The 25,427-nt window shown below is 39.7% G+C and overlaps 2 protein-coding genes across 3 annotated transcripts in view; one reads left to right on the top strand and one right to left on the bottom strand.

The window, feature by feature from the left end:
* Window positions 1-2,528, bottom strand: part of adgrb2 (adhesion G protein-coupled receptor B2) — a 511,200-nt gene extending 508,672 nt beyond the window's left edge. For both annotated transcript variants that reach the window (XM_071368561.1, XM_071368562.1), the window contains exon 1: window positions 1,783-2,528. The gene's annotated coding sequence lies outside the window, so the exon portion shown is untranslated. The remainder of the gene's footprint in view (window positions 1-1,782) is intronic.
* An 11,321-nt stretch (window positions 2,529-13,849) lies between these two features.
* The window catches only part of LOC139554339 (homeobox-like protein HDP1), a 28,511-nt gene continuing 16,933 nt past the window's right edge, over window positions 13,850-25,427 (top strand). Inside the window, exons 1-2 of the mRNA XM_071367093.1 lie at window positions 13,850-13,876; window positions 25,324-25,419. Coding sequence (XP_071223194.1) covers window positions 13,850-13,876; window positions 25,324-25,419 — 123 coding nt within the window. The remainder of the gene's footprint in view (window positions 13,877-25,323; window positions 25,420-25,427) is intronic.

The raw sequence follows: 25,427 nt of genomic DNA, 5'->3' as shown, positions 1-25,427 counted from the left end.
TGGTGGCCACACCAGATACTGACTGTTACTTATGATTTTGACCCCCCCTTTGTTCAGGGACAAGTTATTCCATTTCGGTTAGTCACTTCTGTGGAACTTGTTCAGTTTATGTCTCAGTTGTTGAATCTTGTTATGATCATACAAATATTTACACATGTTAAGTTTTCTGAAAATAAACGCAGTTGAGAGGATGTTTCTATTTTTGCAGAGTTTAGTTTCTGGCTTGCATAGCACAGGTGGTGGTCGCCTAAATTCACTGTAGTAGGCTAGGCCTAATATATAGGCTACCATACGAATGGTGGATTAAATAGCCAAGGTCTAGGAATTAATTTATAATTTACATATCTCTGTCTTCACTGTTCCCTTCTTGCGCAATTCGTGCATCTCGCTGGCATCTCCACTGGGTCTCTCTCTCTTCCATCCTCTCTCTATTGCTCTTATAGCTCTTGAACCAGTAGCCTAGCTCAATGCGTGTCCCAGAAGCAGCAATATAGTTTTGTCACTTATTTTGAGCAATTCAAAAATATAAAATAGAATAGGCAATAGAGTTCACACAGTGAACTGGCAGGGAAGTTTGAATGGCAAGAGCTTCTCTGGTGTGATGTGACCACATTGGCTGGTGGTAAAAATGCAATAAAGGCGAATCTTCTGTTCTCCTTGTACCCAATGTTTATGTTTATAATAAAATGTAATACGTTAGAATGTCCAATGTTATTACGTTTCCAATCAAATGCATGAATTAAGTTAGAACGTTTTCCTATAAGTCTAATTTGCATAAACGTCGCGATTGGATGGTAGCTGTGAGGGTTTTCGAATCAGGATAAAATCCTCTGATCTCATTATTGATAGAATGTTCATATTTGAAGACTGCCGAAAGGCCAGTCTCTTTGGCAGGCGACAGGAGTTGCAAGGAGTGAATGTAATAGCTGAACAGAGATGGCAACCAGGCTCCAGATTGACCATAAATCGGCTTTTCAAACACACACATGAATGCGCGCGCGCACTAACACAAGCACTCACACCGCACACTTGGGAGAGAGGGGGATAGCACCGGCCTAACATTAGGCCTACAACATATCCTTATTTCTAGATGAGACATGTGTCTATCGAACACACATTGGTCTGAATGCAGTGTGAAAAGACACACAACCCAGTGTCGAGGAGGAGAAGGCTTGCGGTGATTCCCAACACATCTCTAAAGAAATATGATCCCCTGCCTACACCACTCGCGTTGAAGAGAGCGAGTCTGTGTGCGTTTTCGTCACTGCGCAAAGTTACAGGTCTGACTGAATAGGTTGAGACAAATGTCAAAAGCATACCACTCTCACCAAAACCAGGATTAGAGAGACCAGTACCACATGCGTTGGGCCAAAATTAAACGAAGGGCGTCTGTTGCGTATTATGTGAGGGTCTTCTGCTGTATAAACAATCTGTGATTTTCCGTGACCGGTACTCCAGTTCAGGTTCACAGAACAGGCGTCGTTAGCGACATTCCCGCGGCTGACGCAGATGCACCCGCTGAATAGAAGGTTGCATGTCAACGTTGGGCTAATTCTACCATGCTACGGATTAAAACGTGTGTATTCACCACAAAACACATCATTCACACAGATTTATCAAGGACTTTTTCCTCGAGGGATACTTTCAAAACCATGTCAATAGGTTGTGTACGCTTACTGCCAAGCTCCGATATACAGCATATCGTTTATAAAACACACACAATCGGCACATATTACGTTCTCTTTTAATCAGAAATAAGGAAGTTGTGATATGGATTTTTACCTGATTGCTGTTAGCAGTAGTTATTCGATGTAACGGATATTTCCCGATCGGTTTCGTTGATGCAAATGAAGTTTTCCATCCATGGCACGTCTCAGTTGTGGAGATAGAATATCATTCACATGAGCGACGCGGAATCTTCTCTCCACAAATCTTCACGAGTCAATCCAGCTCTCCTCCAAAACCGATGAAAAGTAAAAAACTAAATAGTTAAAAAAGGAAAGTATGACATGAAATCATAAAACACCATAAATCAAACGAAAATATGCAAACGATAAAATACACAAAAAAACACAATCCCAACGAAAAAGGGGGACAAAATGCCGTAGAAAAAGAGAGGTCCAGTTTTGTTCATAAACTGTCGAAGTGCTCTTTGATAAATCCACTCCGTATCTCCATGGTCTCATGCAGACACATTGTATTCCAAGCCGAGCAGAGAATGCGCTCACGAGCCGCAGCAGCAGAACGGGATAACGCGTTGTTTTCTTCTAGTGCCCAATATTGCGAGACCTCCTCTTACAGTAGCTCTTTTTCCGAAGCTGAAAACCACACTGACAACGCGTAAAACCACCTCTCCTTATCTCTCCCACTACCCCTCTCCTTTAATCGCTTTGGCTGAGTGTGAATGGGTCTGTCTCTCGACTAGGTCTATTCTGCTCTGGCATCCGCGATATCCACAGGCAGCGGCTCACAGTAGGGCATCTGGTTCCCCGCAGTCGCTTCAGCAGCGGAGAACGGAGATGCGCGGTACCGTCTCTCTCGCTCGTTCTTTTTTTTCTTCTCTCTCGATGGGGACCAGTCTGGCGCGCATCCTGTTGCTGACGTCACCCCGGCGCAGATTCCAAACACAGCATATGAAAAAAGTTGAATCACCGTAGTCTACTACTAACTCACTTACAGGTAAAAATAACACAGCCTACTATTTATATCATCATCCCCGTTTAGTTCTGTATTTTTATATGCTGTGTTATAGCCTTCTCTTCAAACAACAACACATCTAAAATGTACTATCCCACCTGCACTCATCTCTACGCCTCATTGACTAAATATTGCAGATCATTCCTTTTGTAAATGCATATTGACCATTTGCATTGGGTCAACAAACAAGACAAAATGAGATTCCGTTTCCGATTACCAACTGTGAAAAAACTGTTTCAATAAACGTTTTTCCCCGTGTTTAAACCAAATAATTCAATGAGATGACGTTGAGTCAACGTGGAAAACTGATTGGATTTGATTAGTTGACAATTGAAACCAGTGGCGGTTCTAGCTTGTATGGCTCCCTGGGCGACCCCCCCCACACACAAAAAAAGCACCATTCTGCACTAACTGTCATTTATATTCAGACATTTGGAACAACACAAATATATAATCATAACATTTAAAACTATATAAATATACAAATATATAATCATAACATTTAGAACTATATAAATATACAAATATATAATCATAACATTTAAAACTATATAAATATACAAATATATACAAAAATAAGACTCGTAAATATAAAAAATAAGTAACAAAGACAATTAGAAACAAATTTGTGTTGATTTGGCACTCAAGCATCAATACATTACCCCTACCCCTAACACTGTGTTCCAAGGGTCAAGACTAAACCAATTCACATTGGTGGTGTGCAGACTGGTTATATTTTATTCTTAACAATTTCGCACAAACCAGAAAAAAATGCAACAATATGTGTGTGAACATATATATTCACAGTATTATGAATGAATTGTGGTTTATTTGGTAGCATTTCGTAGTGTGACTGATTTTACTAATTGCATTAGTACTGTACAAAGTTAGAGGTGCGCTATTTGATAGATTCCCCCGCTCCCCCGACCTCGGGCTTCCAGTGGGGAGACCTGAGGTCAACCTAACCCTTTCCCCATCTCGCACTTCTGAGTGTCTCGTACTTCTGAGTTGGAGACCTTCCCAGCTCACAAACTAGAAGCAGGGCGCCCATTCCGATAAGGTTAATTGACCCACAGTCCCACACGATACCCACAGTCCCACACGTGACATGATATCATTGACGTGACAAGGCAAATGAGCGATAGAAAACCGATCGTGCAAGTGTCACCATTCCCCCAAAAATTGTGTGCTGCCCTCGGCAAGACGCTGCCCTGGGTGACTGCCCATGTCGCCTATACCTAAATCCGCCACTGATTGAACCAAATGTAAATCAAAACTAGATGTTGAACTGACATATAACATTTTCAGGACCATGGAGAGCTCCCCACAGACTGCCGAGGTTAGTCCTGGGCCCGTTTGCACATAACGTCTCAGAGTAGGAGTGCTGATCTAGGACCAGGCGTCACATGGCCATGTAATCTTATTCATTATTATTTAAAAGGCTAAACTGATACTAGAGAACTGAGAAGTTTTATGAATATTGAATAAAAAACAAGACACAAAAAACAGAAATCAGCACATGTGAATTCCTAAATGTAAACTTATTGAAAAAAAATGGTTTATAGTTTAGGCCTACCTCTCATCTATGTATGGGCATATAAAATACACATTTTATTTTATGTAAAAATAACATGGCATTGAACTTGTGTCACGCCCTGACCATAGAGAGCCCTTGGTTCTCTATGGTGTAGTAGATCAGGGCGTGACTACTGGGTATTCTAGCTCAATATTTCTATGTTGGTGTTTTGTATGGTTCCCAATTAGAGGCAGCTGGTAGTCGTTGCCTCAATTGGGGATCATATTTAGCTAGCCATTTTTCCCACCTGTGTTTGTGGGATATTGTTTTGTGTTTGTGCATGTGCACCACTACTTTCACGTTTCGTTATTGGTTTATTGTTTTTGTTTAAAGTTTCACCGTAATAAAGATGTGGAACTTCAATCACTCTGCACCTTGGTCCGCTCATTATCAAGACCGTGACAGAATATCCCACCAAGCAAGGACCAAGCAGCGTGTGATGGAGGTAAAGGAGTTTTGGACCTGGGAAGAAATTATGGGAGGTTGTGAGACCCTTCCTTGGATGGAGACACCAAGGAAGGTGGAAGGACAGTGACGACGCCGGGGACCGCGGCCACAAAACCCCCAAGATGTTGTTTGGGGGGGGGGGGGGCACGAGGGGTGTCGGTGGAGCAGCGGAGAGTGGAAGAGCGGGTCATCAGTCCGGTGCCATCTGTGCCAGCTCCCTGTACTCACCCTGAAGAGCCAGAGACCGTCAGACAGGCGATGGAGAAGTTGGGAGAGAGAGTGATGAGAGAAATGTTATGCTCGGCACCCTTCCTGAAGTGCGTGTCACCAGTCCGGTGCCACCTGTGCCGGCTCCACGTACCAGGCCTCCAGTGCGCCTCCCCAGTCCGGTACGTCCTGTGCCAGCTCCCCGTACTAGCCCTGAAGTGCGTGTCACCAGTCCGTTGCCACCTGTGCTGGGTCCACGCACCAGACCTCCAGTGCGCCTCCCCAGTCCGGTACGTCCTGTGCCAGCTCCACGCACTCGCCCTGAAGTGTGTGTCACCAGTCCGGTGCCACCTGTGCCGGCTCCACACACCAGGCCTCCAGTGCGCCTCCCCAGTCCGGTACGTCCTGTGCCAGCTCCCCGCACTCTCCCTGAAGTGCGTGTCACCATTTTGGTGCCACCTATGCCAGCTCCATGCACCAGGCCTCCAGCGCGTCTCCCCAGCCCGGTACTTCCGGTGCCAGCTCCAAGGCCGTAGTCTTCCTCTGCGCTGGTGCCCAGTCCAGTCCAGCTCCAAGGCCGGAGCCTTCCTCTGCGCCGGTGCTCAGTCCAGGCACGGTGTCCAGTCCAGCTCCAAGGCCGGAGCCTTCCTCTGCGCCGGTGCCCAGTCCGGGCGCGGCGTCCAACCCAGCTCCAGGGCCAGAGCCCTCTGCGCCGGTGCCCAGTCCAGGCACGGCGTGCAACCCAGCTCTAGGGCCGGAGCCCTCCTCTGCGCCGGTGCCCAGTCCAGGCACGGCGTTCAGCCCGGCGCCATGGTCGGATCCGGGGTCTGGGGGTGGGCCTACGACCCGCACCGGAGCCGCCCCCGACACTTGTCACTCCCCCTAACCCCCCCCCCCCCACTTGGTTTCAGGTTTTGCGGCCGTAGTCAACACCTTTGGGGGGGGATACTGTCACACCCTGACCATATAGAGCCTTTGGTTCTCTATGGTGTAGTAGGTCAACACAAGGGAGTGTTCTAGCTCAATATTTCTATGTTGGTGTTTTGTATGGTTCCCAATTCCCAATCGTTGCCTCTAATTGGGGATCATATTTAGCTAGCCATTTTTCCCACCTGTGTTTGTGGGATATTGTTTTGTGTTTGTGCATGTGCCCCACTACTTTCACGTTTCGTTATTGGTTTGTTGTTTTTGTTTAAAGTTTCACCATAATAAAGATGTGGAACTTCAATCACGCTGCGCCTTGGTCCGCTCATTATCAAGACCGTGACAACTTGAAACATGGTGAAGTGATTAATTACACTTTGGATGGTGTATCAATACACCCAGTCACTACAAAGATGCAGGCGTCCTTCCTTACTCAGTTGCCAGAGAGGAAGGAAATCACTCAGGTATTTCAAAGAAATTAACTTAATGTCCTGAAAACAAAACGTTATGTTTGGGGCAAATCCAACGCATCAAATCACTGAGTACCATGCTTCATGTTTTCAAGCTTGGTGGTGGCTACTTAATGTTATGGGTATGCTTGCCATTGGCAAGGACTAAGGAGTTTTTTAGGATAAAAATTTACAGAATAGAGCTAAGCACATGCATAAGAGGAAAGCCTGGTTCTGTCTGCTTTCCAACAGACACTGGGTGACAAATCCCCTTTCAGCAGGACAATAACCTAAAGCAAAAGGCCAAATCTACACTGCAGTTGCTTACCAAGATGACAATGAATACATCTGAGTGACCTAGTTACATTTGTGACTTAAATCGTCTTGAAAATCTATGGCAAGACTTGAAAATGGCTGTCTAGCAATGATAAACAACCAACTTGACGGCGCTTGAAGAATAAAAAAATTAATAATGTGCAAATATTGTCAAATCCAGGTGTGCAAAGCTCTAAAACACTCACAGCTGTAATTGCTGCCAAAGGTGATTCCAACAGGTATTGACTTAGGAATGTGAATTCTTACAGTACCAGTCAAAAGTTGGGACACACCTACTCATTACAGGGTTTTTCCTTTATTTATACTATTTTCTACATTGTAGAATATTAGTGAAGACATCATGCAACTATGAAATAACACATATGGAATCATGTAGTAACCAAATCAAAATATATTCTATATTTGAGATTCTTCAAATGGCACGACAATGAGGCCCATTTGATCCTGAGGCCCATTGTCGTGCCATTTATCCACCACCGTCACCTCATTTTTCAGCATGATAATGCACGGCCCCATGTCGCAAGGATCTGTACACAAATCCTGGAAGCTGAACATTTCCCAGTTCTTCCATAGCTTTCATACTCACCAGACATGTCACCCATTGAGCATTCTTGGGATGCTCTGGATCGACGTGTACAACAGCGTGTTCCAGTTCCTGCCAACATCCAGTAACTTTGCATAACCATTAAAGAAGAGTGGGAAAACATTTTACAATGTACAATCAAAAGTGTGATCAACTCTATGCGAAGGCGATGTGTCGCGCTCATGAGGCAAATGGTGGTCACACCAGATACTGACTGATTTTCTGATCCACGCCCCTACCTTTCTTTTAAGGTATCTGTGACCAACAGATGCATATCTGTATTCTCAGTCATGTGAAATCCATAGATTAGGGCCTAATGAATTTATTTAAATTGATTGATTTACTTATATGAACTGTAACTCAGTAAAACCTTTGAAAATGTTACGTGTTGCGTTTATATTTTTGTTCAGTATATTTACAGTAATCCATTTGGAATTTAGGATTTAACACAACCAACTGTGGAATAAGTCAAGTGGTTTGAATACTTTCTGAAGGCACCTTATATAAGCCTAAATTGCAGCAACATTGATGATATATGAGTGATAAAGTATGATCACATTTCATATGCTCTGTAAACCTACCCTTTAGAATGACTTCCATAGCACCAGTGCATCTATTTAGTTTATAAGTGGAGATAACTCATCAATCATTCTCATGATAGCACATTGGTAGTAGTCAGTGACAAATATCATACCTAAGCAGGGCTGGGTGTTGTTAAAACCCTGAATGGGAGACCAAAGGGTAGCTGTAGATGGATCAATTCCCCAGTAGGCGGTGTTGTCCTGCCTATAGTGTTTCCCCCGGATAGTTGATTTAATGTTGTTATCTGACTTTGTTTTAAAGGTACAAATTTAACATATTTCAAACAAGGGTTGTCTATGTTGAAATGTGGTTACCATGATACTGTAATCCTGTGGATGAAATTTCATCTTAAACATTTTTTTTTGGCCTACTGTACATTGATTACGTTTTTTCAAATCCATCGTATTTTCCACATAGATTCCATGTCTCAGTACATTTAGCTAAAATAACATTGATTCAACCAGTTTGTTTCCAGTGGTGTGTCCCTGTCTGAGCATTTAGAAATTGTGTTTGTAATGTTAATGTGACATGTAGGGGCGGCAGGTAGCCTAGTGGTTAGAGCGTTAGACTAGTAACTGAAAGGTTGCTCGACTGAATCCCTGAGCTGACAAGGTAAAAAGCTGTCATCCTCCCCATGAACAAGGCAGTTAACCCACTGTTCCTAGGCTGACTTGCCTAGTTAAATATAAAAATCAAATAGTGACAACTAACCTAGCAAAACACACAACAAACCAGTTTTCAGTGTATGTCCGAGTGCCTAATGGGAAAGAGTTTGTAGGCCTATGTAGATGAAATGGTGTGCATGTGATCATCATATGACTCATAAAAAGAAAATCAACATTTTGTTAAAAAACAAAATTTATGTAGTTTACATCTCATCTATACAATGAAAATATATAGTTTTACCTGTTTAAATGCCCCCAAAAATGGCACTATAAATATTTGTCTTCAACAGCAACAGTGGGCGAGAAATGAGATGGGTTTCGATTTAAGGGAAAAAAGGAAACAGAACTTAAAAGCAAGCACTTTAGAGATATTACATAAACTTCTGCATATTTGGCCGAAGGTGGAACTTCATTTAATATCCCTGAACTCTCTCCTGTCAACTCAGCAGTATGAGCAACCCATTCCCCTTCCCCCCTTTCCTCCCCTCAAACCTTTATTTATATATATCCAGACTTGGGCTTGAATTCCCTCATTTGTATTGAATATTTTATGACTGGGCATTTGCAGCTCCCAGCTCGTAAGCCGCAAAACTCTGGGATTCTTCTCAGGCTATTAATGTCTGAGCTGACGTACAGAGGTTTGTTCCGTTATAGTGAGGAGACACTGTGTAGCCCTTTCATGCAGTTAAATGGCATAGTGGCCTCATGGGTGGAATATTATTCATGTTTTCATAATTTCATAATTAATAAACATTATTATTTTTGTAATGCTAAAAATCTGGTGTTTCTATGTCAAACGGTTATATTTCAGTCTTCTGTGATGTATATAAAGTGTAATATTGAGGGTGCAAACTCAAAATTGAATACATTTCAACAATATATCTGACATGGTACAGGTGTCTTCTTTATGCTAAGCCCATAAACATGTGTGTGAGGTGTATACTTTTGTTTCAAATTAGATTTGTTTAAGACTACCAAGAAACACTCTGTGAGCCTGATTTAGCCCACTGCAGTAAAAGGTTAAAGGGCCAATCTAGGAATCAAACAACAGCAAGCGGTCACCCTGACACTTTTTTTGGTGAACAGGAAAGAGATGTAACCAATCAAATTCATAGACAGAGCTATGGATGCAAGGACTGGCCATCCATGAAATCAAATTGATCCATTAGAGCAAAGCATTTTAGCCATGCTTCAAAGATATAGTATTAAAGTAGAGTATATAGAGTCAAATAATATTATATGTTGGGTTCTGATTGGGTAAGATAGTTGAAGTAAGCCAATGAGACATTTCTAAGGTATCATTCATTAAAACCTAAAAAAATGGAATTAGGCCTACCATTCCCAGATTGCCCGTTTAAGGACTTGGTTTAGCATCGTGAGAAAGAGAAGGAGAGATAATACCAGTGGTGATAAGACAGTTATACTACCCTTGTGGCATAGTGATGAAATGTAATTGCACTTGCTTATGATTAGATGAAAAACAACAAAACTATTACAGGGAGGAGAGGGTCATGTTCTCACACTGGTATCACAGTGACCATAACTAAAACATGTCAATTATGGTGCTGTGAATATTTGGATTGAACCCTTTTTGGTTCCAGATAGACCACTTTTTGATTCCAGGTAGAACTCTTTTGGGTTCCATGTGGAACCCTTTCCACAGAGGGTTCTACATTGAACCCAAAGGAGTTCTACCAGGAACGAAAAAGGGTTTGTCAAAGAGTTATCGAATGGGTACAGCCAAAGAACCCTTTTAGGTTCTGGATAGCACTTTTTTCTAAGAGTGTACTGAGCATAGCAGTCAACAACATCGACAGGAAGACAGAGTGAAGCATGACATTGGAATCGCGTAATGTTGTATTATTGTAATGACTCCATTTTGCTTCGTAAACCATCTTGGCAGAGACTGAGTAATCTCATTGTTGAGAATACAAATGTTTCCACTCGGCTGTACAATGGAAACGTTGGCAGGTGCCGCCGCAACAACGCACAGTAGAGTACATTAACAAATGGAATGACAACGACACAATGCAGTGACCCTGCTCTTAGTATTCACAATATGACCATTGTGGAGTGGGTTAACAGTGTTGACATTGCTTAGTGCGCCCACCTCGTTAACTTCAGTTTGGAATACAATACAGTACATTAAGGCCACAATGGGCACAATGCATAGCTGGTTTCTCAGGGAGGGAAGAAATACTGTGTAGTGTCCCTGCCTTTAATATACCATGAACACTTCAGAACACTAAGTATACCATGAACACTTCAAAACACTAAGTATACCATGAACACTTCAGAACACTAAGTATACCATGAACACTTCAGAACACTAAGTATACCATGAACACTTCAGAACACTAAGTATACCATGAACACTTCAGAACACTAAGTATACCATGAACACTTCAAAACACTAAGTATACCATGAACACTTCAGAACATTAAGTATACCATGAACACTTCAGAACACTAAGTATACCATGAACACTTCAGAACACTAAGTATACCATGAACACTTCAAAACACTAAGTATACCATGAACACTTCAGAACACTAAGTATACCATGAACACTTCAGAACACTAAGTATACCATGAACACTTCAAAACACTAAGTATACCATGAACACTTCAGAACACTAAGTATACCATGAACACTTCAGAACACTAAGTATACCATGAACACTTCAGAACACTAAGTATACCATGAACACTTCAGAACACTAAGTATACCATGAACACTTCAAAACACTAAGTATACCATGAACACTTCAGAACACTAAGTATACCATGAACACTTCAGAACACTAAGTATACCATGAACACTTCAGAACACTAAGTATACCATGAACACTTCAGAACACTAAGTATACCATGAACACTTCAAAACACTAAGTATACCATGAACACTTCAGAACACTAAGTATACCATGAACACTTCAGAACACTAAGTATACCATGAACACTTCAAAACACTAAGTATACCATGAACACTTCAGAACACTAAGTATACCATGAACACTTCAGAACACTAAGTATACCATGAACACTTCAGAACACTAAGTATACCATGAACACTTCAGAACACTAAGTATACCATGAACACTTCAAAACACTAAGTATACCATGAACACTTCAGAACACTAAGTATACCATGAACACTTCAGAACACTAAGTATACCATGAACACTTCAGAACACTAAGTATACCATGAACACTTCAAAACACTAAGTATACCATGAACACTTCAGAACACTAAGTATACCATGAACACTTCAGAACACTAAGTATACCATGAACACTTCAAAACACTAAGTATACCATGAACACTTCAGAACACTAAGTATACCATGAACACTTCAGAACACTAAGTATACCATGAACACTTCAGAACACTAAGTATACCATGAACACTTCAAAACACTAAGTATACCATGAACACTTCAGAACACTAAGTATACCATGAACACTTCAGAACACTAAGTATACCATGAACACTTCAAAACACTAAGTATACCATGAACACTTCAGAACACTAAGTATACCATGAACACTTCAGAACACTAAGTATACCATGAACACTTCAGAACACTAAGTATACCATGAACACTTCAGAACACTAAGTATACCATGAACACTTCAAAACACTAAGTATACCATGAACACTTCAGAACACTAAGTATACCATGAACACTTCAGAACACTAAGTATACCATGAACACTTCAGAACACTAAGTATACCATGAACACTTCAGAACACTAAGTATACCATGAACACTTCAAAACACTAAGTATACCATGAACACTTCAGAACATTAAGTATACCATGAACACTTCAGAACACTAAGTATACCATGAACACTTCAGAACACTAAGTATACCATGAACACTTCAAAACACTAAGTATACCATGAACACTTCAGAACACTAAGTATACCATGAACACTTCAGAACACTAAGTATACCATGAACACTTCAAAACACTAAGTATACCATGAACACTTCAGAACACTAAGTATACCATGAACACTTCAGAACACTAAGTATACCATGAACACTTCAGAACACTAAGTATACCATGAACACTTCAGAACACTAAGTATACCATGAACACTTCAAAACACTAAGTATACCATGAACACTTCAGAACACTAAGTATACCATGAACACTTCAGAACACTAAGTATACCATGAACACTTCAGAACACTAAGTATACCATGAACACTTCAAAACACTAAGTATACCATGAACACTTCAGAACACTAAGTATACCATGAACACTTCAGAACACTAAGTATACCATGAACACTTCAAAACACTAAGTATACCATGAACACTTCAGAACACTAAGTATACCATGAACACTTCAGAACACTAAGTATACCATGAACACTTCAGAACACTAAGTATACCATGAACACTTCAAAACACTAAGTATACCATGAACACTTCAGAACACTAAGTATACCATGAACACTTCAGAACACTAAGTATACCATGAACACTTCAGAACACTAAGTATACCATGAACACTTCAGAACACTAAGTATACCATGAACACTTCAGAACACTAAGTATACCATGAACACTTCAGAACACTAAGTATACCATGAACACTTCAGAACACTAAGTATACCATGAACACTTCAGAACACGAAGTATACCATGAACACTTCAGAACACTAAGTATACCATGAACATGTATGTGTCAATTCCCAGTGGTTCTAGTGTTACATCGTTAACCCTTTTGTGACTAATGCACCCACCTCCAGGGCCCAGATTCACAAAACCTTCTTAAAATACATTTCTTCTGAACTGCGTTTTTTTCCTTAAATCTAGACTTATTAAGAATGTTAAGCAAAGTTGCTGTTCCTCAAAACGGTTATTGGAAATGTTCTTGCTCTATTTCTTATGTTTCTCCTTAAGCAAACAGTTAAGAAAGTTGAAAACAAAGTTAATGGAATTGTTCTTAATTCCAAGATAGGTAAACCCTTGTCCTAAAATCTGGACAGTGAGAGAATAATCTCATTAAAATAAATTAAACATGCTTAATTCACTGGCAAAGTTAATCTAAAAGTTTCAGTATTGAGTATTTAAAACCAAAGAGTATGTTTTAGAACAGTAATCGCAGTACAAAACATGCTAACATGATTGCCATTGTTAGCTAGATAGCTAGCTAATTTGGTTGCCCAGAAACACACATTTTAAGAAGATTAATAAGATGATATTTGAGAAGTTCGTAAGAAAATTATAACATTTTAAGATATTGTTGAGGAATTACACTTTCAAACTATCTTATGAACTTCATAATTCTTTTCTTAAAAAGCTTCATAAGTTTTTGCGTAAGATTATTATTTTTTGACCTCCACAAGTCTGATTCATCCATGGGAGAAATTTCCAAACGCCTGAAGGTACTACGTTCATCTGTACAAACTATAGTATGCAAGTATAAACACCACGGGACCACGAAGCCGTCATACCGCTCAGGAAGGAGACGCGTTCTGTCTCCTAGAGATGAAGGTACTTTGGTGCAAAAAGTCCAAATCAATCCCGGAACAACAGCAAAGGACCTTGTGAAGATGCTGCAGGAAACAGGTACAAAAGTATCTATATCCACAGTAAAACGAGTCCTATATTGACATAACCTGAAAGGCCGCCCAGCAAGGAAGAAGCCACTGCTACAAAACCGCCATAAAAAAACAGACTACGGTTTGCAACTGCACATGGGAACAAATATCGTACTTTTTGGAGAAATGTCCTCTGGTCTGATTAAACAAAAATAGAACTGTTTGGCCATAATGACCATCGCTATGTTCGGAGGACATTGGAGGACGCTTGCAAGCCAAGAAACACCATCCCAACCTTGAAGCACGGGGGTGGCAGCATCATGTTTTGGGGGTGCTTTACTGCAGGGGGGACTGGTGCGCTACACAAAATAGATGGCATCATGAGGACGTAAAATTATGTGGATATATTGAAGCAACATCTCAAGACATCAGTCAGGAAGTTAAAGCTTGGTCGCAAATGAGTCTTCCAAATGGACAATGAACCCAAGCATACTTCCAAAGTTGTGGCAAAATAGCTTAAGGACAACAAAGTCAAGGTATTGGAGTGGCCATCACAAAGCCCTGACCTCAATCCTATAGGAAATTTGTGTGCAGAACTGAAAAAGTGTGTGCGAGCAAGGAGGCCTACAAACCTGACTCTGTTACACCAGCTCTGTCAGGAGGAATGGGCCAAAATTCACCCAACTTATTGTGGGATGCTTGTGGAAGAGTACCCGAAATGTTTGACCCAAGTTAAACAATTTAAAGGCAATGCTACCAAATACGAATTGAATGTATGTAAATGTCTGACCCACTGGGAATGTGATGAAAGAAATAAAAGTTTAAATAAATCATTCTCTCTACTATTATTCTGACATTTCACATTCTTAAAATAAAGTGGTGATCCTAACTGACCTAAGAAAGGGAATTTTCATTAGGATTAAATGTCAGGAATTGTGAAAAACTGAGTTTTAAATGTATTTGGTTAAGGTGTATGTAAACTTCCGACTTCAACTGTAGGTCTAGCCTACACGTTCATATATGCTCATTTAATTATATATATTTTTTCATTTAGCCAGGATAGTCCGTTCAGTAACAATTGCCACTGTTTTCCAGGGAGTCCTGGGATCCTGATTTCCAACATCCTGATTTCCAATAACTGGCAGAGTTAGAATTGATGACAAAGGAGGGAAAGAGTGGAGAAGAGGCTGTAAGAGAGTAAAAGACAGAATGACAGGAGGGGGTAAACCAATTATATGATTAATGTGGGGCCCTATGATGTCCCTAAAGACTTTTTCAGGACCATGGTTAGCTCCAGAGGTGGCTGAATGGGATAGGGAATTCCCATGTGCCTGGATATTTATGAGGGGTTGTAAGCACACACACACACACAGGGTTCCTATATATTTTTTCAGCATCATAGAGAGCTCTGTGGTGATGGCAAAATGGGACACTCGCCCCCTGTGCATAGGATATTTACGAGAGCCATTCTATTGGCCCACATGGGAATTCAGTTAGCTGTAAATTCCATGCCATCCTGTATTATCATCCTAGATGAAAACTGATGGGGCTAAGAGGAGGAAATATGTTTTATAGACTTTATGATGCTTCACTTACAGTATTGATGGGTTTGTGAGTGTGCCACTGTCACTGAAAGAACATGCAGTATCCATCAAATGCAGTTATACGTATATGTACTAAATATCTCTTATCTCTGTACAGTATGTGTCTTTCGGTCTATTTATCTGTCCATCTACATATCTGGACAGAATCTATCAGTCTTCCTTTCAAGTACTAGTAACATCAAGGCAGAGGAGAATGACAGAATATTTGTCCTATTGCTTATTGTCACCATGGTCCAGTGCACACCTAGGCCAAGCTTTATGTGAACCTCACAACACAAGTTCATGGGCAAGTGTGATCTGGTTGGCCCCCATCTGGAGTAGAGGGGTTTTATAGTGGCTAAAGCCTAAGGGAAAAATAGTATGCATATACAAAAGTATGTGGACACGCCTTCAAATTTGTGGATTCTGCTATTTCAGCCACACCCATTGCTGATAGGTGTATAAAATCGAGCACACAGCCATGTAATCTCCATAGACACATATTAGCAGTAGAATGGCCTTACTGAAGAGCTCAGTAACTTTCAACGTGCCACCTTTCCAACAAGTCAGTTCGTCAAATGTCTGCTCTGCTAGAGCTGCCCCGGTCAATTGTAAGTGCTGTTATTGTGAATTGGAATCGTCTAGGAGCAACAACAGCTCACTCGTGAGGTAGTAGGCCACACAAGCTCACAGAATGGGACTGCCAAGTGCTGAAGCGCTTACCGTGTAAAAATCATCTGTCCTCGGTTGCAATAATCACTGCCGAGTTCCAAACTGCCTCTGGAAACGACGTCAGCACAATAACTAATCGTCGGGAGCTTCATGAAATGGGTTTCCGGGGCCGAGCAGCCCCACACAAGCCTAAGATGTCCATGTGCAATGCCAAGCGTTGGCTGGAGTGGGGTAAAGCTCGCTGCCATTGGACTCTGGAGCAGTAGAAACGTGATCTATGGAGTAATGAATCACGCTACACCATCTGGCAGTTCAACGGTCGAATCATGGTTTGTAGGATACAGTGGTGGAAAAGGTAGGCAATTGTCATACTTGAGTAAATATAAAGACACCTTCATTTAAAATGACTCAAGTAAAAGTGAAAGTCACCCAGTAAAATATTACTTTAGTAAAAGTCTAAAAGTATTTGGTTTTAAATCTACTTAAGTATAAAAAGTAAAAATATTAATGATTTCAAATTCCTTATATTAAGCAAACCAAACGGCACCATTTTTTTTTTTTTTTACTTATGGATAGTCAGGGGCACACTCCAACACTCAGACATAATTTACAAATTAAGCATTTGTGTTTAGTGAGTCCGCCAGATCAGTGGCAATAGAGATGACCAGGGATGTTCTCTTGATAAGTGTGTGAATATGACTTAAGTAGTATTTTTCCTTATTGCTCATGGTTCAGGCTGATTAGTTCCAGTAAAGGGAAATCTTAACGCTACAGCCTACAATGACATTCTAGATGATTCTGTGCTTCCAACTTTGTAGCAACAGTTTGGGGAAGGCCTTTCCTGTTTCAGCATGACAATACCCCTGTGCACAAAGCGAGGTCCATACAGAAATATTTTGTCGAGATCGGTGAGGAAGAACTTGACCAGCCTGCACAGAGCCCTGACCTCAACCCCATCGAATACCTTTGGGATGAATTTGAATGCCGACTGCGAGCCAGGCCTAATCGCCCAACACCAGTGCCCGACTTCACTAATGCTCTTGTGGCTGAATGGAAGTCCCCGCAGTAATATTCCAATATCTGGTGGAAAGCCTCCCCAGAAGAATTGAGGCTGTTATAGCAGCAAAGGGGGACCAACTCCATATTAATGTCCATGATTTTGGAATGAGATGTTCGACAAGCAGGCGTCCTCTTACTTTTGGCCATGTATTGTATGTATCAATTTAGAGCTTATGGTGAAATCTCAGTCCTTGTAGTATAGTACATGTAGCTGGTTGTGCTTCTCTGTATTGGGATGTGAGTTTTGCTGTATATCTGTGTACGTGTATGTGTGTGCGTTCGTGCATGTACACACGTGTATATTCCTGTGTGTGACTAAATGTGGTTTTCCCTCAGAGAACTGCTAATGAGGTTCATTAATCTTTGACTCTCATTGTTGAGCTCCATCCACTTAAAATTGAGGTGTGTGTGTTTGAATGTCTGTGTGTTTGTGTGTTTGTAAGAGAGAGAGAGAGAGAGAGAGAGAGAGAGAGAGAGAGAGAGAGAGAGAGAGAGAGAGAGAGAGAGAGAGAGAATTGAGAGAGTGTATTGAGGGGGGGACTTTGTAAAATGCACGTTCCTCTATAGCCATACAGATTAATTCAACTGATAAAAACAGCTCTGAAACACAGCTGTTTCCCGTAATCAGTAGCCCAGTAATTTCCTATTTCTTCTCTGTAATTTAAAATGTCCGCCCTGTTGGGATGGTCTTCTATTCCCCAATCTATACACTTCCGATTAATTTACCGAGCCCTAATTTAGTCTCGAACAATAGCTAGTTTGATTCACTCTCTGTGTGTGTGGGGGCCAACAGGTAATAATAGGACAAGGTGTGAAGCTGAAGAGTGTAAAGTAAAAAGATGTTCCCATATTATCAGATTATCTTTTTTGTATAGCACTTTTTATATTATTTGAGTGAAACTGACATCAGTGGGATGCTAACAGTTTTGCTTCCCCCACTGTCCCTGCTTTACCAGGATGGAATCAGTGGTCCTCTGGTTGTAAACACACGTCACCATCCCCCTTGACAACGTACCAACGAGTCGAGCTATAGAAAAGGATCCAATTCGATAGCTCTATTCGTGACATTTTGAGCTAGCTGTGGGTTTACAGCACATTCTTGTCTCCGTTACACGAGCACAGAATTAAACGAAGTGTCATTCTTTTAGCATCTCGTACTCCTTTTTCTTCTTCTTCCTAATTATGGTTTGAGTGTGAGTACATGCTGAACTCAAAATAAAATAACAAATCTTACGCACTGGCCGCCATTGACCTAAACCTGAGCAGAGACCATCATACAGCTTTTCTCCGATATTTTATGTCCATTTCATTTTTCGGTTAGTTTTGTTGAGCAAGAGAGAGGGGGGAGGTGTAGAGAGACGGCGATGTGGGGTGCTTGACTGGCTCTTTTTGCAACTGGTAAGTGGTTGGGGTTGTGACATGCCTAACAACACACACACACACACACACACACACACACACACACACACACACACACACACACACACACACACACACACACACACACACACACACACACACACACACACACACACACACACACACACACACTGACACACACACACACTCCGACTCTCAGCACAGCTTGTGTTGTGTATATCTGTGTCTTCATTCTAAGCTCTACTGCGTTAGAATGTATGATGTTTCATCTATTCTCACTCTATTATCTCTCCTCTCTCACTTTCACTCTTCCTCTGTGCTCCCCTTTTCTCTCCATCTCCCTCTTGACCCTATCTACTCTCTCTCTCTCTCTCTCTCTCTCGCTCTCACTCTCACACACTCTCTCTCTCTCTCTCTCTCTCTCTTTCTCTCTCTCTCTCTCTCTCTCTCTCTCTCTCTCTCTCTCTCTCTCTCTCTCTCTCTCTCTCTCTCTCTCTCTCTCTCTCTCTCTCTCTCTCTCTCTCTCTCTCCCTCTCTCACACACTCTCTCCTCTCTCTCGTTCTCTCTCGTTCTCTCTCTCTCTCTCGGTCTCTCTCCCCTACTGTTTAAGCTCTCATTTGGTCTAGAGTATTTGTTAGAGCTTGTTGTTGAATGCTTTGATTACTAGACTGCCTCCGTTTAAACTAGGACACCAGCTGATATGTCTCATTCCACTCCTCTGCCTCATTAAGAACTCTAAGAAGATCCCCAGCAACTCTATCAACTCTATAAGCGCTATTCAACCTATCAACCCTAACAACTCTATCAACTCTATAAGCTCTATTAAATCTATCAACCCTAACAACTCTATCAACTCTATAAGCTCTATTAAATCTATTAAATCTATCAACCCTAACAACTCTTTCAACTCTATAAGCTCTATTAAATCTATTAACCTTTTCTCAATAGGGAGGTGCTGTTTTCACTTTGTAAAAAATCGTGCCCAAATTAAACTGCCTCGTACTCAATTCTAGATCGTACAATATGCATATTATTATTACTATTGGATAGAAAACACTCTCAAGTTTCTAAAACTGTTTGAATTATATCTGTGAGTAAAACAGAACTCCTTTGGCAGCAAACTTCCAGACAGGAAGTGAAAAATCTGAAAACGATGCTCTGTTCCAGGGCCTGCCTATTCAATTGCCGAATTTCTATGGATTTGCATGCACTGCATACGCCTTCCACTAGATGTCAACAGGCAGTGGAAGGTGGAATGGGGTGTCTAGCTTGATGGTGTCTAGCTTGATCTGAGGTCGAACAAGAGCTCTTGGAATGACGTGACCAGATTTTCCTTTCTCTACCTAGGCGCGGGAAGTCCCTCCATTTCGTCTTATGATAAGCGTTCGGTATAGACGGCTATTATCTCCGGCTCTGTTTTTATTTGATAGATATTAGAAAAACATCATAAAGTAGGTTTTTTCAACCGAGTTTCATCAGTTTATTCAACGTTTAATGGGACTTTTGGAGTTTTCCGTTCTCTGCGTCGAGAGAAATTGGGAACGTCACCAGCACTGGCTAGCCTTGTGGAGCGAATTCGACAGGAGAAAAAGACAATCTAAAGCCAAACAACGATTTATTCTGGACAAAGGACTCCTTGTACAAGATTCTGATGGAAGCTCAGCAAAAGTAAGAACCATTTATGATGTTATTTCGTATTTCTGTGGAAAATGTTTAGTCCTATTTTCCGCCCTTATTGCGGGCGCTGTCTCGCTTTAACGTAAGCTGTTTGTTATGGTAAAGTTATTTTTTAAAATCTAACACGGCGGTTGCATTAAGAACTAGTGTATCTTTCATTTGCTGTCCAACATGTATTTTTTAGTAAAGTTTATGATGAGTTATTTGGTCAGATTAGGTGAGTGTCAAAAATATCTCCTGACATTCTGGGGAAATGTTGCTACATTTTCACAATGTATAACCACGGTTTTCAGCTCTAAATATGCACATTTTCGAACAAAACATAAATGTTTTGTGTAACATGATGTTACAAGACTGTCATCTGATGAAGTTGGTCAAGGTTAGTGATTTATTTTATATTTATTGCTGGTTTTTGCGAATGCTATCTTTGCGGTGAATGAATGCGGTTGTGTGTTTGGCTATTGTGGTAAGCTAATATAATGCTATATTGTGTTTTCGCTGTAAAACACTTAAAAAATCGGAAATATTGGCTGGATTCACAAGATGTTTATCTTTCATTTGCTGTACACCATGTATTTTTCATAAATGTTTTATGATGAGTATTTAGGTATTTCACGTTGCTCTCTGTAATTATTGGCTGGCTGCTTTGGTGATATTTTTTATAGTAGCTGCAATGTAAAACTATGATTTATACCTCAAATATGCACATTTTCGAACAAAACATAGATTTATTGTATAACATGTTATAAGACTGTCATCTGATGAAGTTGTTTCTTGGTTAATGACTAATTATATCTCTATTTGGTCGGTTTTGTGATAGCTACCTATGCGGTAATTTTTTTTTTTAAATATGCGGTTGAGTCTTTTGCTATTGTGGTTAGCTAATAGAAATACATATTGTGTTTTCGCTGTAAAACATTAAAAAAATCGGAAATGATGGCTGGATTCACAATATGTGTATCTTTCATTTGCTGTATTGGACTTGTGATTTCATGATATTTATATGCTAGTATTTACTTGTGGCGCTATGCTAGGCTATGCTAGTCAGCTTTTTACTGATGAGGATGCTCCTGGATCCGGGATGGTGATGAAGTAGAAGTTAAATCTATCAACCCTAACAACTCTGTCAACTCTATAAGCTCTATTAAATCTATTAAATCTATTAACTCTAACAACTCTATCAACTCTATAAGCTCTATTAAATCTATTAAATCTATCAACCCTAACAACTCTATCAACTCTATACGCTCTATTAAATCTATTAAATCTATCAACCCTAACAACTCTGTCAACTCTATATGCTCTATTAATTCTATCAACCCTAACAACTCTGTCAACTCTATAAGCTCTATTAAATCTATCAACCCTAACAACTCGGTCAACTCTGTCAACTCCAACAACTCCATTAACTCTATCAACTCTCTGCCTTCATTTAAACTAGGATCCCTGCTGAACTGTCTCATTCCACTATTCTACCTCAATAACAACTCTAAGAAGAACTCTATCAACTCTAAGAACCCTATCGATTCAAACAAATCAAACAACTCTATCAACTCTAACAACTTTAAGAACTAAAAAAACTCTATCAACTCTATCAACGCTAACAACTCTATCAACTCTAACAACTCTAACAACTCTAACAACTCTATCAACTCTATCAACTCTATCAACTCTAACAACTCTAACAACTCTAACAACTCTAACAACTCTATCAACTCGAACAACTCTATCAACTCGAACAACTCTATCAACTCTAAGAACTCTATCAACTCTAACAACTCTAACAACTCTATCAACTCTAACAACTCTATCAACTCTATCAACTCTATCAGCTCTAAGAAACTCTATCAACTCTATCAACTCTAAGAACTCTATCAGCTCTATCAACTCTATCAGCTCTAAGAACTCTATCAGCTCTATCAACTCTATCAGCTCTATCAACTCTATCAACTCTATCAGCTCTATCAACTCTAACAACTCTATCAGCTCTATCAACTCTAACAACTCTATCAACTCTATCAACTCTGTCAGCTCTATCAACTCTAAGAACTCTATCAGCTCTATCAACTCTATCAGCTCTATCAACTCTAAGAACTCCAGCAACTCTAAGAACTCTAACAACTTTATAAACTATAACAACTCTTAGAACTCTATCACCTCTATCAACTCTAACAACTCTATCAACTCTATCAACTCTATCAACTCTAACAACTCTATCAACTCTAAGAACTCTAAGAACTTTATAAACTATAACAACTCTTAGAACTCTATCAACTCTATGGACTCTAACAACTCTAACAACTCCATCAACTCTATCAACTCTCAGAATTCTAAGAACTCTATCATCTCTAAGAACTCTAAGAACTTTGTCAACACTAATAACTAAAACAACTCTGTCAACTCAATCAACTTTATGAACTCTAAGAACACTAAGAACAATAACAACTCTATCAACTCTTTCAACGCTCATAAATCAACTATATTAACACTAACATCTCTATCAACTCTATCAAATCTAAGAACTGTAAGATCTCTAAGAACTCTAAGAACTCTATCATCTCCAAGAACTTTGCCAACTCTAACAACTCTAAGAAGTCAAACAACTCTATCAACTCTAACAACTTTAAGAACTAAAAAAACTCTATCAACTCTATCAACTCTAACAACTCTATCAACTCTAACAACTCTAACAACTCTAACAACTCTATCAACTCTATCAACTCTAACAACTCTAACAACTCTAACAACTAACAACTAAAAACTAAAAAAACTCTATTAACTCTAAAATCTCGATCAACTCAATCAACTCTATCAATGTTATCAACTCTGTCAACTCTGTCAACTCTAACAACTCTAACAACTAAATCAACTATATTAACACTAACATCTCTATCAACTCTATCAAATCTAAGAACTGTAAGATCTCTAAGAACTCTAAGAACTCTATCATCTCCAAGAACTTTGCCAACTCTAACAACTCTAAGAAGTCAAACAACTCTATCAGCTCTATCAACTCTAAGAACTCTATCAACTCTATCAACTCTATCAACTATATCAGCTCTAACAACTCTATCAACTCTATCAACTCTAACAACTCTAACAACTCTATCAGCTCTATCAACTCTAAGAACTCTATCAGCTCTATCAACTCTATCAGCTCTATCAACTCTAAGAACTCTATCAGCTCTATCAACTCTAACAACTCTATTGATTCAAACAAATCAAACAACTCTAACAACTTTATCAACTCTATCAACTCTAACAACTCTATCAACTCTAACAACTCTAACAACTCTAACAACTCTATCAACTCTATCAACTCTATCAACTCTAACAACTCTATCAATTCTATCATCTCCAAGAACTCTAAGAACTTTGCCAACTCTAACAACTCTGTCAACTCTAAGAACTCGAACAACTCTATCAACTCGATGAACTCAATGAACTCGATGAACAATATCAACTATAAGAACTCTAATAATTATATTAAAATGACCAACTCTATCCACTCTATCGACACTAACAACTCTATCATCTCTATCGACACTAACAACTCTATCCACTCTATGAACTCTTAGAACTCTAAGAACTCTAACACCTCCATCAACTCTAAGATCTTTCTAAACTCTAACAACTCTAACAACTCTAACTACTCTATCAACTCCATCAACTCCATCAACTCTATCAACTCTCTGCCTTCATTTAAACTAGGACCCCTGCTGATCTGTCTCATTCCACTATTCTGCCTCAATAACAACTCTAAGAAGAACTCCAGCAACTCTAAGAACTCTAACAACTTTATAAACTATAACAACTCTTAGAACTCTATCGACTCTATCAACTCTAACAACTCTATCAACTCTATCAACTCTAACAACTCTATCAACTCTAAGAACTCTAAGAACTTTATAAACTATAACAACTCTTAGAACTCTATCAACTCTATCGACTCTAACAACTCTAACAACTTTATCAACTCTATCAACTCTAACAACTCCATCAACTCTATCAACTCTCAGAATTCTAAGAACTCTATCATCTCTAAGAACTCTAAGAACTTTGTCAACACTAATAACTAAAACAACTCTGTCAACTCTATCAACTTTATGAACTCTAAGAACACTAAGAACAATAACAACTCTATCAACTCTTTCCACTCTCATCTCTAACAACTCTATCAACTCTATCAACTCTTAGAACTCTAAGATCTTTTTCAACTCTTACAAATCTAAGAACTCTATCAACTCTAACAATGCTGTCAAGTCTATCAACTACATTACCTCTATCAACTCTATCAACTCTAACAACTCTATAAACTTCGTCATCTCTAAGAACTTTATCAACTCTAAGAACTCTAAGAACTCTAAGAACTCTAAGAATTCAAACAACTATAACAACTCTAACAACTCTAAAACCTCTATCAACTCTATCAACTCTATTTACTTTATCAACTCTAACAACTATCAACTCGAACAACTCTATCGACTCTAACAACTCTAACAACTACATCAACTCTATCAACTCTATCAACTCTAACAACTCTATCAACTATCAACTCTAACAACTCTATGAACTTTATCAACTCGAACAACTATCAACTCTAACATTTCCAACAACTCGAACAACTCTATCAACACTAACAACTCTAACAACTTTATAACTCTATCAACGCTATCAACTATATCACCTCTATCAACTCTAAAAACTTCAACAACTCTAAGAAACCTGAGAATTATAACATCTCCAAGAACTCTAAGAACTCTAAAAACTAAAAAAACTCTATTAACTCTAAAATCTCGATCAACTCAATCAACTCTATCAATGTTATCAACTCTATCAACTCTGTCAACTCTAACAACTCTAACAACTAAATCAACTATATTAACACTAACATCTCTATCAACTCTATCAAATCTAAGAACTGTAAGATCTCTAAGAACTCTAAGAACTCTATCATCTCCAAGAACTTTGCCAACTCTAACAACTCTAAGAAGTCAAACAACTCTATCAGCTCGGTGAACTC

Source organism: Salvelinus alpinus, chromosome 26 (assembly GCF_045679555.1).
Source record: "Salvelinus alpinus chromosome 26, SLU_Salpinus.1, whole genome shotgun sequence".
Taxonomy (NCBI): Eukaryota; Metazoa; Chordata; class Actinopteri; order Salmoniformes; family Salmonidae; genus Salvelinus; species Salvelinus alpinus.
Note: the sequence above shows the minus strand (reverse complement) of the source record. Positions and strands in the feature narration are given on the sequence as shown.